Consider the following 13,912-nt stretch of genomic DNA (forward strand, 5'->3'; position numbering starts at 1 on the left):
CCCAAAATTTACCAAAGTATCCCCAACATATCAAATTACCAAAGCTTAGAACAAAACCTATAGAATGGAGTAGGAAATCCCTACCTCGAAGAAAACAACACAAATGGTGAAGACAAAGATGAGTGCCCAAATACCAAAGTGCTCCAAATCGCCAAATGTTCAGATTAAATGAAAGCCCTCGACTCCCTCTATCTTTTTAATGAAGGATCTAGGGTAGAAACACACCCTAAGTGGATCAAATCTAAGAAAGAAGGTGAGTAGGGAGAGAGAGAAGTCGGACCTAGGGTTTGGAATCAAAAGAAAAATGAAAAAGACTGATCAAAACCCGCTGCTGTGTATATAAACTGGACAGGCTCGCTCTAGCGAAGACATGGTCGCTCGAGCGACCAGACACAGAAAAGCAACGCTCGAGCCAAGGAAGCCTTGCTCGAGCCAACAACCCAAAAGCTCGCTCGAGCGAAAGAAAACTCGATCGAGCGAAGAACTCAAACCCACAGGTCTGTAACCAGACACACGCTCGAGCGAAGGAACTATTGCTCGAGCGAAGAACAAACTAACTCGCTTGAGCGAAGAAAAGCTCGCTCGAGCCAAGAATGCACAGCTACAGGTCCAAATCAGACGCAACCTCTCGCTCGAGCGAACAACTCTTCGCTCGAGCGAAGAACCAAAAACCTGGACAGCAACACTTGGTTTCTAAACCCAACTAACCTGAAACAAACCTGCCCAACACATCCTATAATTCCAAATGAGAAAATAAGGGACAACAACAACAATTATACAATGACAGAATCTACGGAACCTAAGTCCGGATACAATAATCAAATGGGAAAAGACCGGGGTCGCTATATAAGCATCTAATCCAAACGGTTTCTGTATCAGGTACAGAGCTTCTCAATATTTATCCATACTCAAAATTCCTTGATTTTCAAGATGGTAGCCTTAAGATAGATGAGTAGAGAGAGCACTTATTGTTTTGTAATAATCTTCACAATGTTGAGCATGCACTTATATAGCCATCTTTGACAAAACCATGCGTAGCTCATGGTGTGGCTTAACCTTGAAGGCCACATGATACACACTTTTATAACAAAATAAATTTTGGATTTTTAATTTTATCAATTTTAATTTTAATTTTTTAATTTTTTTAAACTATTTATCTATTTTCGTTAAGTAAAATCAATGGAAAAAATGATCTTTTTGTCGTTAAACTCAATGAAAAAGTACATTGAGTTTAATGACAAATTTTTTTTTTTTTTTTGGTCAGTTTTATTTAACTGAAATAGGCAACTATAGTTTAAATTAAAAATAAATCAAAATATTAGAATTTAAATTGACAAAATTAAAAATTCATAATTTATTTTATTGCAAAGGTTAAATCTTAAGATTTTATATACTTATATATATATATATATATATATATATATAAATTCTCAAAAAAATAAAATAAAATAAAAACAAGTTGGACACACGTACCATAGATATGATGATAGCTCAAATGTTTTTGGAAATAAAAAAATGAAAGCACTTTTAATTAGTAGCACGTAATGGGTAGACATTTTATAGTGCATGCATGCGTAAGAAAAGAAAACCCTAGCTAGCTGGTTATTTGGATTGGACCAGAAAATTATATAAGTGCATGCACTGAATGAGTTGAATAAGAACAATTTCATTTCTGTCATATAGTTTTGGTAGGTTGAAATTGCTAGGAAAAATAGATGATATTAAATTCTTTTAATAAATTAATTGAGTCTCATGCTCCACTAAAGATATATACCCAATAATAATTTTAGAAAGATAAACTATGATTGGAAGTCTGAATTTATATACTGTTTTCTACAGTCATGCCTATATATGGAGAGGTTTTGGTTTGTTTTGGGAAGCAAAAGATGATTGAAGTGATGTTTTTTTTTTTTTTTTTTTTTTTTTTTTTTTTATGCCAGAGTTTTGGATTGTGACTGCAACCTTGTCTGCACTCCTTCTACGTGTGATTTAGTGGTGGTAGTGCCCCACTCCTTGTTCAAATGTAGGCCATTATTTATTTATTTGTTTGTTATTATTATTATTATTTTATTTTTTTATAACAAAAATGCTTTAGACCATTAATTAGTGGTGGCTCTAATGATGTGGCAGTGGGTGTTTTGTGCCTTGTTTTTCTTTTTTTTCTTTTTTTTTTTCAATTGCCACCTCACTAGTGGTGGTATTAGTGATGGTAAATTAGTGGTCTATAGCATTGTTCTTTTTATAAACAGCTGTGGGGATATTACGCCTACTTTGATTAATTTCAGATTTTTGAAGTTTTTATCCCTCAGTTAACCCCCTTAGAGTTTCCTCAATTGGAGTCTATGAGGTAATAATGTGTAGTTGATCGGATTTATTTTTAAGTGTGATTCACATGGCATTCATAATAAATTTTAACTAGATAGTAGATTTTCTATGTATTTTTGTGTGCACTTAACATTATTGTGAAATTTTCTTCTTTGTCCCATGAAGTTGTTAGAATCCCGAGTATTTTTGGAACAAAAAATTACCCACACAAAAAATAAAAATAAAAATAAAAATTCAAGAGATTATAAATTGACACAATTGACATGTTAAAGACTAAAATGACACTTCAATCTAAATATATAGGCAGAAAATTCACCTGGTGTAATACTCTTGAAGGGAAAAAGTGGAGTAGAATAGATAGATTTCTCCTTAGTCCTGAATGCTTAGTGAGATATAAACTTAAACTCTGGGGCCTCCCAAGAACTATTTCTGACCACTGCCCACTTCTACTCATAGAGGATGGTAGGGATTGGGGGCCCAAACCCTTCAAATTTCTGAATGCATGGACCCTACATCCATCTCTGGCTTCCTTAGTAGAGAGCAATTGGGGAAAACTACATCTGAATGGATCGGCAGGTTTCATACTTAAGAGGAAATTGCAGTCCTTGAAGTTGGCTTTAAAAAAATGGAATCAAGAGTCTTATGGTAATGTTGCTAAGAAATTAGAAGCCTCTGAAGCTGCTTTGCATGATCTTGATCTAAAAGCTGAAACCAGACCTCTAGATGAAAGTGAATTGGTGCTACAAAGAGAGAAAAGGAATGAAATGTGGTCTTTGAGCAGGAAGATGGAATGGGAATGGCTCCAAAAATCTAGGTTGGACTGGAATCTGAAAAGGGATAGGAACACGAGGTTTTTTCATGTCATGGCTACTAGTAGACAAACCAGAAACACTATTAATTCCATCACAATTGGGGATGTGGTCATTGAGGATCCAGTTTCTGTCAAGAATGAGGTTTGGCTTCACTTTTCTAGCCTTTTCAAAGATGACTGGAAAGTGAGACCAACCTTGTAAGGTGAATTCAAAAATGTCAGGCTCAGCTCTCACTTCCATGTGCTAGAAGTAGATTTTTCTGAAGATGAAGTTTGGGCAGCAGTAAGTGATTGTAATGGGAACAAAGCACCTGGACCTGATGGATTTAATCTGATGTTTTTCTAGAAATTTTGGAAAGTGCTTAAAGGTGAAGTCCTCAATTTTATGCAAGAGTTTCATGCCAGTGGCAGATTATTCCCATGTTTGAATAGCTCATTCATTTCTCTTGTCCCAAAGAAGGAGAAAGCTATAACACTAAATGAATTCAGACCTATTAGTTTGATTGGTTCCATCTACAAAATTCTATCTAAAGTCCTAACAAATAGATTGAAGCTAGTTATGCCTTGGATTATAGGAGATACACAATCTGCTTTTCTGCGAGGTAGAAATATCTTGGATGGTATCTTGATTGCAAATGAAGTTGTGGATAGTTGGGTCAAATCCAAGAAAGCTGGGCTGCTACTTAAAATAGATTTTGAGAAGGCTTTTGACTCCATCAACTGGAATTTCCTTTTTTCAATGTTGGCAAAATTTGGGTTTGGCAAAAAATGGATCTCTTATATTCAGGAGTGTGTCACTATTGCTAGAATTTCAATTCTTGTCAATGGATCTCCCACCAAGGAGTTTAACCCCCAAAAAGGGCTCCGACAAGGTGACCCCTATCACCATTCCTTTTCAATTTGGTTGTTGAGGCATTAAATATCCTTCTTCAGAAAGCTATGGATATGAGATTGCTTAAAGGGGTATCAGTTGGGGCCAATGTTGAGGTGAAATTATCACACCTTCAATTTGCAGACGATTCACTCTTGTTCTGTGAAGCTGAGTTATCAGAGGTGCTAAGCTTGAAAAGAATTCTTCGATGCTTTGAAGTGGCTTCAGGACTTAAAATTAATTACCACAAAAGTGTGGTTTGTGGGATTGGCATCTCTGGATCTACCCTTACTGAGTTTGCTTCCCTCTTGAACTGTAAGTCCCAAAATCTACCATTAAAGTATCTAGGTCTACCCTTGGGTGCAAACCCTAGAAGGAAGAAAACTTGGAAACCAGTAGTTGAAAAGGTAAAACTAAGGCTAGCTGGTTGGAAAAGGAGGCTACTATCTTATGCAGGTAGATTAACCTTGGTGAAAGCTGTGTTATCAAGCATACATGTGTACTACTTATCACTATTCAAGCTACCTGAGGGAATTGCAAAGGAGTTAGACAAAATTCAAGCATCATTCTTATGGAGAGGGCCAGATCTGAAGTGTAAAATTCACCTAGTAAAATGGTCAGAGGTTACCAAGAGTATAAAGCAAGGTGGCTTGGGGGTTCGAAGAATCAGAGATGTGAATGTGTGTCTACTTCTAAAATGATGGTGGAGATTTGCTTCTGAACCAATGTCACTTTGGTATAAGGTTATTTGCAGTAAATATCGGTTCCTTGGTGGGAAATGGGTTCCAAACCCAAGTTTAAACTCCTCTCCCTCATATATCTGGAATGGCATAGTGGCAGCAGGTGAGCAAAACCAGTCTCTTTCCCTTTTCTATGCTAGCAACCTCCAGTTAAAGGTGGGGAATGGCTACCGCATAAGTTTCTGGGTTGATCGTTGGTGTGGGAATCTCTGTCTAAAAGATGAGTTCCCTCGCCTCTTTAGTTTATCTTTACAAAATGATAGTCTTCTAAAGGATTTTGTGGAAGTATCTGGCACAACTAAGAATTGGTTATTCACATTTAGGAGGCCACTCTTTGTTTGGGAAAAGATTGAATTGCTAAGGCTCTATGGCATTGTAGGTTCAGCCTCTTCCCTTCAGTTAGAGACTCCGGACAGTATAGTTTGGAGAGCAGCAAAGACAGGGCAATCTTTTGTGTCTAACCTATACAATCATACCAGCAGTGCTTATGGAGGGACTGAAAGCTTCAGTCGTCTGGTGTGGATCAAGTTTCTTCCTCCTAAGGTCCAGTTCTTTGGTTGGCTCGCATGGAAATACAAGATCAAAATTGCTATTCTCTTGCAACGGATTTGAGTCTTGCCTAGCTCTACCTCTTCATTGTCCGTATTTTGTAAATCACAGCAGGAATCTTTGGAGCATGTTCTCATGCTCTGCCCACTTGTTTGGAGAGTATTGTCAGGTCTTCTACAGTGGTGAGTGTATCTTGGGTTATTCATGACTCTGTCATTGGTCTGCTACAATGGTGGTCAGGATATCCTTACAGGAAAGCTGAGCTGCGGATTTGGCGTGCCATACCTCTAGTAATACTCTGGTCAATCTGGAAGCATAAGAATGATTGTTTCTTTAATGCGTCTCATCTAAATCTGTAGGAGCTGCAAGAGCTGATTCTCACTAGGCTTGCTTTCTGGCTTAAGGCTGCCTCAAAGGAGCTCCATTTTTCGGTTTCAGATTTCCTCTACAATATCTCAGGGGTGAGGCAAGGTTTGTTATAGTTTGGTGAGGCCAGTGATGTGAGCTTCTGGGCTCTTTGCAAAATTTTGTTTCAGTTTGCTGTGTTGTTCTGTTGTCTTTAAGTTGGTTCCTCTGTTTGTGATGGCTGCTGGTGATCTGTTTTTGGCTGCTGTAGACCTGTTCTAATTTAAAGGTTGCTGCTGGTGTAATGTCACCTGCTGGGTTGTTTGATTGAGTATGCAAGCTACTGTGATCTGTTCTGATCTATTTTGATCTGAGTGTGCAAGCTATTGTGATCTGTTCTAATCTGTTTTGGTCTGAGTATGCAAGTTTCTGATCTGTTCTGATGGCTGCAAGTGTTCTACTCTAATGGCTGCTGTGATCTGTTTTGATCTGAACTAATGGCTGCTGGTGTTTTTGTTCTAATTGCTACTGGTGTATTGATCTGAGTATGCAAGCAGCCATTGCTGGTGTTTTGATCTGTTTTGCTGGTTTCGTTGGTTCCTCACCAACTTACCCCTCCTCTTTTTCTCTTTATTGGTGTAATTGTTTTGTACATTGTACTACATTTTCATCAATGAAGTCCCTATCTTTGCCGTTCAAAAAAAAAATGTAATAACACAAAGGGCATGTTTGTTTATCTTCATGAGTAAGAGGATTGGATTAGCCCCATTCATAATATGTTTGGTTAGAAAAGTTGTGAGGGGATTAACATTTCAATTGGAGTAGTAGTCCACCACAATGAGTGGATTAGCAAAAATGGGTAAGAGGTGGGATTGATGGTAAAAAGATTATTTTGTCCTCTAGCTTTAATGATTCTACAATGAAAGATGGATAATTATATAATTTCAGGGTTTAATCCCAATTAATTAATACTACTACACTACTACATAACCAAACACACTTTATTTTATATTTCTAACTTAATATCACTACATTATAATCTTCTCATTCAATCACATTGGACTGATAATCCCATACAATCTAATCTGCTAAACAGACATAGCGAAATGACATTCTATAGAAGTCAAAGTGTAATTAAACTTTATTTTATTTTATTTTATGAGATGTTATTTTTTATGTCAAATATATCCTTAATTATTGTGATAAATCCTGACTATGTTGGCCATGAGAACCACTTTAACATATATTTAATACTTTAGGAATATAATTGACACAATTAAAATGTTTATAGCTAAAACATACCCCCCAAAAAAAAAAAAGCTACAACACAAGCGAAATGCCTTACAGCTAGATGTTTAATAATTAATATATAGTAAGACTACAAAAATCTATAGTGCTAAACATGGCAGAGTTAGAAAATTAACTTAGAGGAAAAATTTATTAATTATAATATTGATTTTTTTTATAAAAATATTTCAAATAAATTTTTACAATTGATTTTGAAAAAGATTAAAAAAATAATGTTATTTACAAGTAATGTATCATGGACAATACAAAAAGTTATAGATATAAGTTTTAAAATAAATTATATAATGATAAAGTAATTTTTTTTTATATAAAATTTGAGTAAAAATTCAATATAATGATAATATCACGTCATCATTGACATGTGATATCATCAACTAATAATAAAGAAATACATGGAGGGTGAACCCCACATGTCAAATGTAACTAACAGTCTAATAAATTCTTTCATAATAAGATGAATTATGTTTACATGTCAATAATGATAGATATCACTATTACATTAAAAAAAATTCATAAATTTCTCATAGATAATAATATGACTTATCATAATCTCTTCAACTTCAATCAAAATAACCATTACTATTCTCATAAATTTAAAAACGTTGTTAACATTTCACCCTAAATAATATTTTTATAATTTTTTTTAAAAAAATATTTTCTTTATATTTGTTATAAAAAAAAAAAATCCAAAACCCTCAGGGCACGTGACGCCCTGCCCCTCTCAATCTCCTCCGCCCCTGGTGCTCAAACATTAATGGAGTGTGGAATTAGAATTTGGCTGGTTCAGACTGGTAAGAAAAATTAGGAAATGGAGTTTTTTTTTTTTTCCTTTTTTTTTTTTTTTTGGGTCCACGGAAAAAAACTATATCAATGTTGGCAAAGAAGTGTGTATCTTTTCACGATCGTAATAAAATAAATTGTTTTAACAAAAAATATTTTCTCTTTATTTTGGAGACTTGTGTAGTTATTATTAGCAAGTCAAAACGTCGACTAGATGTACTCACTTGCTTGTGAGTTTATTTTTTTAATTTGAAAATAAAATTTCAATTAAGCATATTAGAATGTTTGAAAAGGATGTCTTGGCAATTTAGGTATGAATTCTTTTATAGAAGTGCAATATTTGCTTATAATTCAATTCAGATGTGCTTGGATTAAAAATTGGAAAAAAAATTTACGGATGAAAAAAAGAAAAGAAGAAATGGAAAAGTTATTTTAAAAAATCAATTTTTACTTCATTTACTTTTTTTTCCCTTTCCTTTTTTTTTTTGCTCAAACTTTTAGTCCAAACACAGCCTGGAAGAGAGATTAATGCAGCTTAACTCTTGTCATCAATTGTCACAATTATGGAATCTCATCTTTCTATAATAATTGAGCAGCAAAGTTGAAGGTTCTATATGCAAAGCAAAACATATGAAGAAATTATTAATAAGTATATTCCCCAAAATAACTTCAGTGGTTTATTACCCTCATATTCTTGTCTGGTAGGAATTGTGGAACCTTAACACAGGATCTAAAGAAATCAAAGACCAATCACATAAGAACACAAGTAAGGGTCCCCTGTCTCCAAATATTGCTATCACCTGTCCCAAATCACTCACAACTATTGAATTATATGAGAATCCCAAGATTTGAGAATTCCAAAACATATCCAATGATTGTGAGTAATTTGGGACATGGATATTTGGGGACAGGGGATCCTTGGGCATAATAACACATATGTTCAAAAAAAAAATTTGTTTAGAAAATGAAAAAAAAAATCACATAAGAACACATGATTCACGTAATTCACCTAAAACTAAACTACGTTCACACTAATCTTTGCAACTGTTTCACAGAACGAGTTCTAAGATACTATGAAATTTATAGTTAAAATTTCAAATTACAAATTATAATTAGATCTGAAAGACACATAGCTCGGTGTATGATATTGTCGGGCTCCACATTACCAAACATATGTATGAGGCTATGTAAAACCTTTACCCAAAAAGAGTTTAATGTTTAGATGATTGTGATGGATGTGTCCCCTATATGCATGGATTTACGTGTGTGAATGAGCCAGTTTTTTTGACCTTTCCAAGTTGTGTCCAAGGCTTGTTTTAAAACGATGGAGATGTTGCATGTTATCAATCATATATAGCTACTATCAATTGTATAATCATTGAATGTTAAATAAGCAGAATTGCTAGACATGATTTTTGAAATTGCCCATATGCTAAATGATATATATGCATATTATAGGAAAGGTAAGTGGCATAGTATTTGCTAGAGTTTGTTATTGGGCCAATTCCATTTTTGATAAATGAAATTTAATAAATTGCATGGGTAGAAAAAAAATAGTAGCACTACAAATTCAAAATTTTTATTTAAAAATTTAATTATAAATAATAATATGTGGTTCAAATTTGATTTATAAATATATTCCTCAGAACACTATTTAAATCTTAACTTTTAATTCACATTCTGGGTTATTTTCATGATATATTTTCTAGGTACTTATACTTCTGCAAAAAATAATAACTTAAACAAAATGCAATATTGCTGCTTCATGTGCCCAATCTATAAATCTATTTATGAATCTAAGTACTCAAATTCTTAGAAAACATATGTCAAAATCAAACCAACCTAGTGCTGTTCAAAAAAAAAAAACAAAAAAAAACAAAAAAAAAAACAAACAAACTAGTGAGAGACAATTTGGGGGATACAATGGAAGGTCACTTGCCATATAGAATTGCAATTACAAAAAATAATCCAACAATGCTACATGTTTAAAAAAAATTTAAAAATTATTTAAAATTATAAAATGTGTAGATCTAGTTTAGGTTGAATGTGAGTTACACCCTATACAGGATACGGATACGATATGATACGATATAGATACGACGATATGGCAAAATTTGGAAAACTAGGATACGGGTATGGCGGGAATACATTCGTAAAAAATATTATTTTTATAATTTTTAGTAATGTAATATGTATAAAAATAAAACCTAAAGTAAAAGAACATTAAATTTCAGCAATGCTATCAAATCAATTAAATTAAATTTCAACAATTTCAACAATTTTAGCAATTCAATTCAATTTCAGTAATTCCAGCTGTCACAACCCAAACCCGCCCCTTTGGATTTAGCACCATAACCAGCCAGTAATCCTTGGATTACCAAAGGCCTCTGAACAGAATAACTTATGATTAGGGGCTGCGAAAGCAAATATAGAAACATACTTAGTCCTTTGAGTTGTGGAGACATATATGGGATATATTTTTTTAAAAAAATTTTATACACATATACGTGACGTCATAATGCAGTAGTCTTTGTCACATTCATTACAGATATAGCCAAAAGGAACTTAACCCAATATACAGATAATAGAAAAGTTGTTCTACACCCAAAGGAAGACAAGGTCTTGAACTCAAGCCATTTAAACTTGACTCGCTCACAGAAGGGAACCTTCTCGGAGGCACAATGGCTGGCTGACAAAATTGAAATAACAGGTCCTCAATTCTGAGCCTGGTCACGCACCTGGTCACCTACATATATAATATAAATAGTGAGCGGAAGCTCAGTGAATAATAACAGAGTAAAGAGGTTTAAATGAATGATGTCCATCACAAATATAACTTCAAATCTCTTATTGAACAGAAGCAGAACCATATTCATATCAGAAACAGAATCATAAACATAATCATATCATGAGTGGTGTATCAGTTAGCATCAAACATATCTCTTTGGTCAAGCTTATTAAGTTCCACTTTGGAACCTCCGGTACCAGGTAACATATTTCATACATGAGCCACGGTATTGTTTCCTCTGGGCAAGGGCTTGTGCCACGGTATTATTTCCCCCTAGGCGAGGGCCTGGGCCATGGTATTGTCTCCCTCGAACAAAGGCCTCATGATCATAAGCCACAATATTATGTCCGCTAGGCGAGGGCCCCTGCTAAGGATACCACAATTACATTTCAAAAAAGTAAATCATCATTCATGTAATCATATAATAACCTTTGTATCATTCAAAAACAGTTCATATCATATCATAATGTTCAGAAAGTATTTCATATCGAACATAGCTTTACTAAGTTATACTCACAGATAGCTTGGCAGCAAACCAATGGATTAACCGTTCACGGCGTGTGACCTACACCAATCATAACAGATACATATATTGAAACACACGCTTGGATTGTACATAACTCATTTCATTTTGTTTTTAGTATGTTTCTAGCCTTCACTCTCATTATTGTGTCTTAATCTTGGCCTAGGAATGCTTAGGATGCAATGATGATACCAAAATGCACCTGGAAAAACTTAACCAAACTTGTTGAAAACAGGGGTCCCGCTCGAGCGTAACTTCCTTCGCTCGAGCGGTATGCAAACTTTGAAAAAGTATTGATTGTGTGATTTTCAGGTTCGACGAACGCTCGACAGTTGCTCGAGCGTGAGACTCAAGTCTTCGCTCAAGCGGTCTGCAAAAACATGAAACTTCTGGGAGCATACATTTCACGCTTGAGCGAACTTCTGGTCGCTCAAGCAGAAGTGCAAGATCGCAGAGTGGTCGCTCGAGCGGAGAGCAGAATTCTGGAATTTTCAGATTGCTCTGCTCAGTTCAAAACTCAAATTCGAAATTCTAAAACATGGTCTTTTGGGCCAAAAACTTGAGGAAACTATAGAAAATACTTGTAAATGGTGAAACCATGGTAAATTCAAAATCATTTCACAAAATTAAGACCCAAAAGCTTGCCAATTGTCCAAAACAAAACCCAAATCTTTGAAAACATAACATCACATATCATGCATGTAAAGGTGCAAGTTCCAAGCTTTCAAAACATGATCCAATGAGATGTCTAACTCAAAAACATATTGAATTCTTAGAAGAAGATCAAGATAAGGACATGCAAGAGGAGATTATTTGAAAACAACCTCAAATTGTGCTTAAATGAACATGCATGCATGTATGACCTATGTTCCTTCCTTCTAGCTCACTTCTCACAATAAACCACTCAATTCTCTAGAATTCATAAATTCACCAACTTAAGAACAAGATCAAAGGCTTGAATTCTTACCGTAGCTAGTCAATGTGAGAACTAGAAGCTTGATTTAATTTTTAGCTAATTCTTTGGTTGAGCTCAATCGCTCCTATCTCTCCCTCTCTCATGTTTGTCTCTTGAAGGCTCAAAGATGATGAGAAAAAGGTTGCTGAAGTGGTGTGTATAGGACTTTTATAGGCTTAATTAGTGGCTTAATTAAATTAGTGCTTAAGCTACTGAATTGGACATTAATTAATCTAATTTAATAGCTCCAAATCGAATTTCAATTGAACTCACCATAATGTTCTAAAAATTCCAAATAACACATAAATCAAATCAATTTTGTAATCGGATGCCGATAAGGCCTACAATTCACAAAACAAAACAGAAATCCAAACAGATATTTCTATATTAGATAGACATGAGCACAAATAATGCAACACACATGCAATTTCCTCAGAATTTCACCTTAATTACTTATTAGGCACAATTAATCATGGTTAGCCAGCTAATCACAAGTCGAGGTTATTACACCTGCAATTCAATTAAAATTCAGCAATTCAAAAAACATACCTCACAAGGCTCCTTGATGTTGTCTTTTGAGGAAATAAAAAGTGGGTACTAGTACAGTGAGAAGAAGAAAAGAAAAAAAAAGGACTGAGATCAAAGGGGTTAGTAGTACAGTGAGCGAGATCAAGCAAAAAAAACAAAAGAAAAGTGAGAGGAAGAGAGAAAGAGTAAGTGAGATTGAGCGAGAGGGAGAGACAGAGACAGAGAGCGTGAGATCGAACGAGAGAGAAGGACTGAGATTGAGTGACAGAGGCTAAACAGAGATGATGAGAGAGTGAGAGCAAGAGAGTAAGAGAGAGAGCGAGATAGCAAAAGCGAGAGGGAATGAGAGTGCAAGTGAGAGCGAGAGAGAACGGCGTCGACAGAGGCTAGACAGAGACGACTCCTCATCCTCCTCCTTGTTACTGTTGTTCGCAATAGCCAGAGGCTAGGGTTTGTTGGCTTTTTTTTTTTTGTTTTATTTTAGATAATTTTTGTTATTTTACACTTTGACCCCATTATAAGTTTTTAAAATTATTTTTTCACCCTGATGTATCCCGAAAGTATCCCAAGCATATCTTTCAAGTATCTACGCGTATCCCAAACGTATCTGAAATTCAAAAAATTTATAAAAAAAAAAAAATAGGATACTTCTTTGCCATATTTGATATGTATCTTGCCATATTAGACGCGCATCCGTATCTGATATGTATTCGATACTCGTATGGGAGCCATTTCGAAGTATCCGTACTTCATAGGTTACACTATACCAAATTTGCACCATTAATTCAATTTTAAATGTTTTTATGAATACATGTTATTTTTTAAAGTAAAATATTATATGAAACTAACAAATCTTACAAACTTATTTTATTAACTGAAGTGGCATGTAATAACAAAAACAACTTCCTATCTAAAAAAAAATAATAATAACAAAACCTATTTCAATAGCAAAATGATATATAAATTGACTTTCTAAAGCCATTTTTTAGACCCAATATGTGTAAATAATATGATTAATTAATGATTAGATAAGATACAAAATAGAGTATTGTCTTTATATTTTAATTGATTGTCACGTCACTAACTTAAAAATTGTGTCTAATTTTAAGTTTTGAATAGCATTGCTCACTTCAATAATATTATAAATGTTGCATCATTAAATATAAAATTTTATAAAATTTATTAATTTGTAAAACATTATATTCTCAAAATTCAAAATAAAACACACAATTCCTGAAAAATTCTAATATACACCCCTTTAAAAATGGTGTATGATATGCACTCCTAATTATGTTGTTTTTTTTATTTAATTATGAAATCATTTTAGTTACGACTTATGAATTCTTTATAGCATCTCCAACGGTGTATATATTTTTGTTCTCACTAAAT

The 13,912-nt window shown here is 34.2% G+C and overlaps 1 protein-coding gene across 1 annotated transcript; it reads left to right on the top strand.

Moving 5' to 3' along the window:
• Nucleotides 1-2,603: 2,603 nt before the first annotated feature.
• LOC145805312 (uncharacterized) lies at nucleotides 2,604-4,055 on the top strand. The gene is made up of 2 exons (XM_082900427.1): nucleotides 2,604-3,320; nucleotides 3,483-4,055. Exons 1-2 carry the CDS (start codon nucleotides 2,604-2,606, stop codon nucleotides 4,053-4,055), a joined length of 1,290 nt encoding a protein of 429 aa, XP_082756553.1.
• Nucleotides 4,056-13,912: the final 9,857 nt, after the last annotated feature.

This window comes from Camellia sinensis, chromosome 13, assembly GCF_055761805.1.
Source record: "Camellia sinensis isolate YWXY chromosome 13, ASM5576180v1, whole genome shotgun sequence".
Taxonomy (NCBI): domain Eukaryota; kingdom Viridiplantae; phylum Streptophyta; class Magnoliopsida; order Ericales; family Theaceae; genus Camellia; species Camellia sinensis.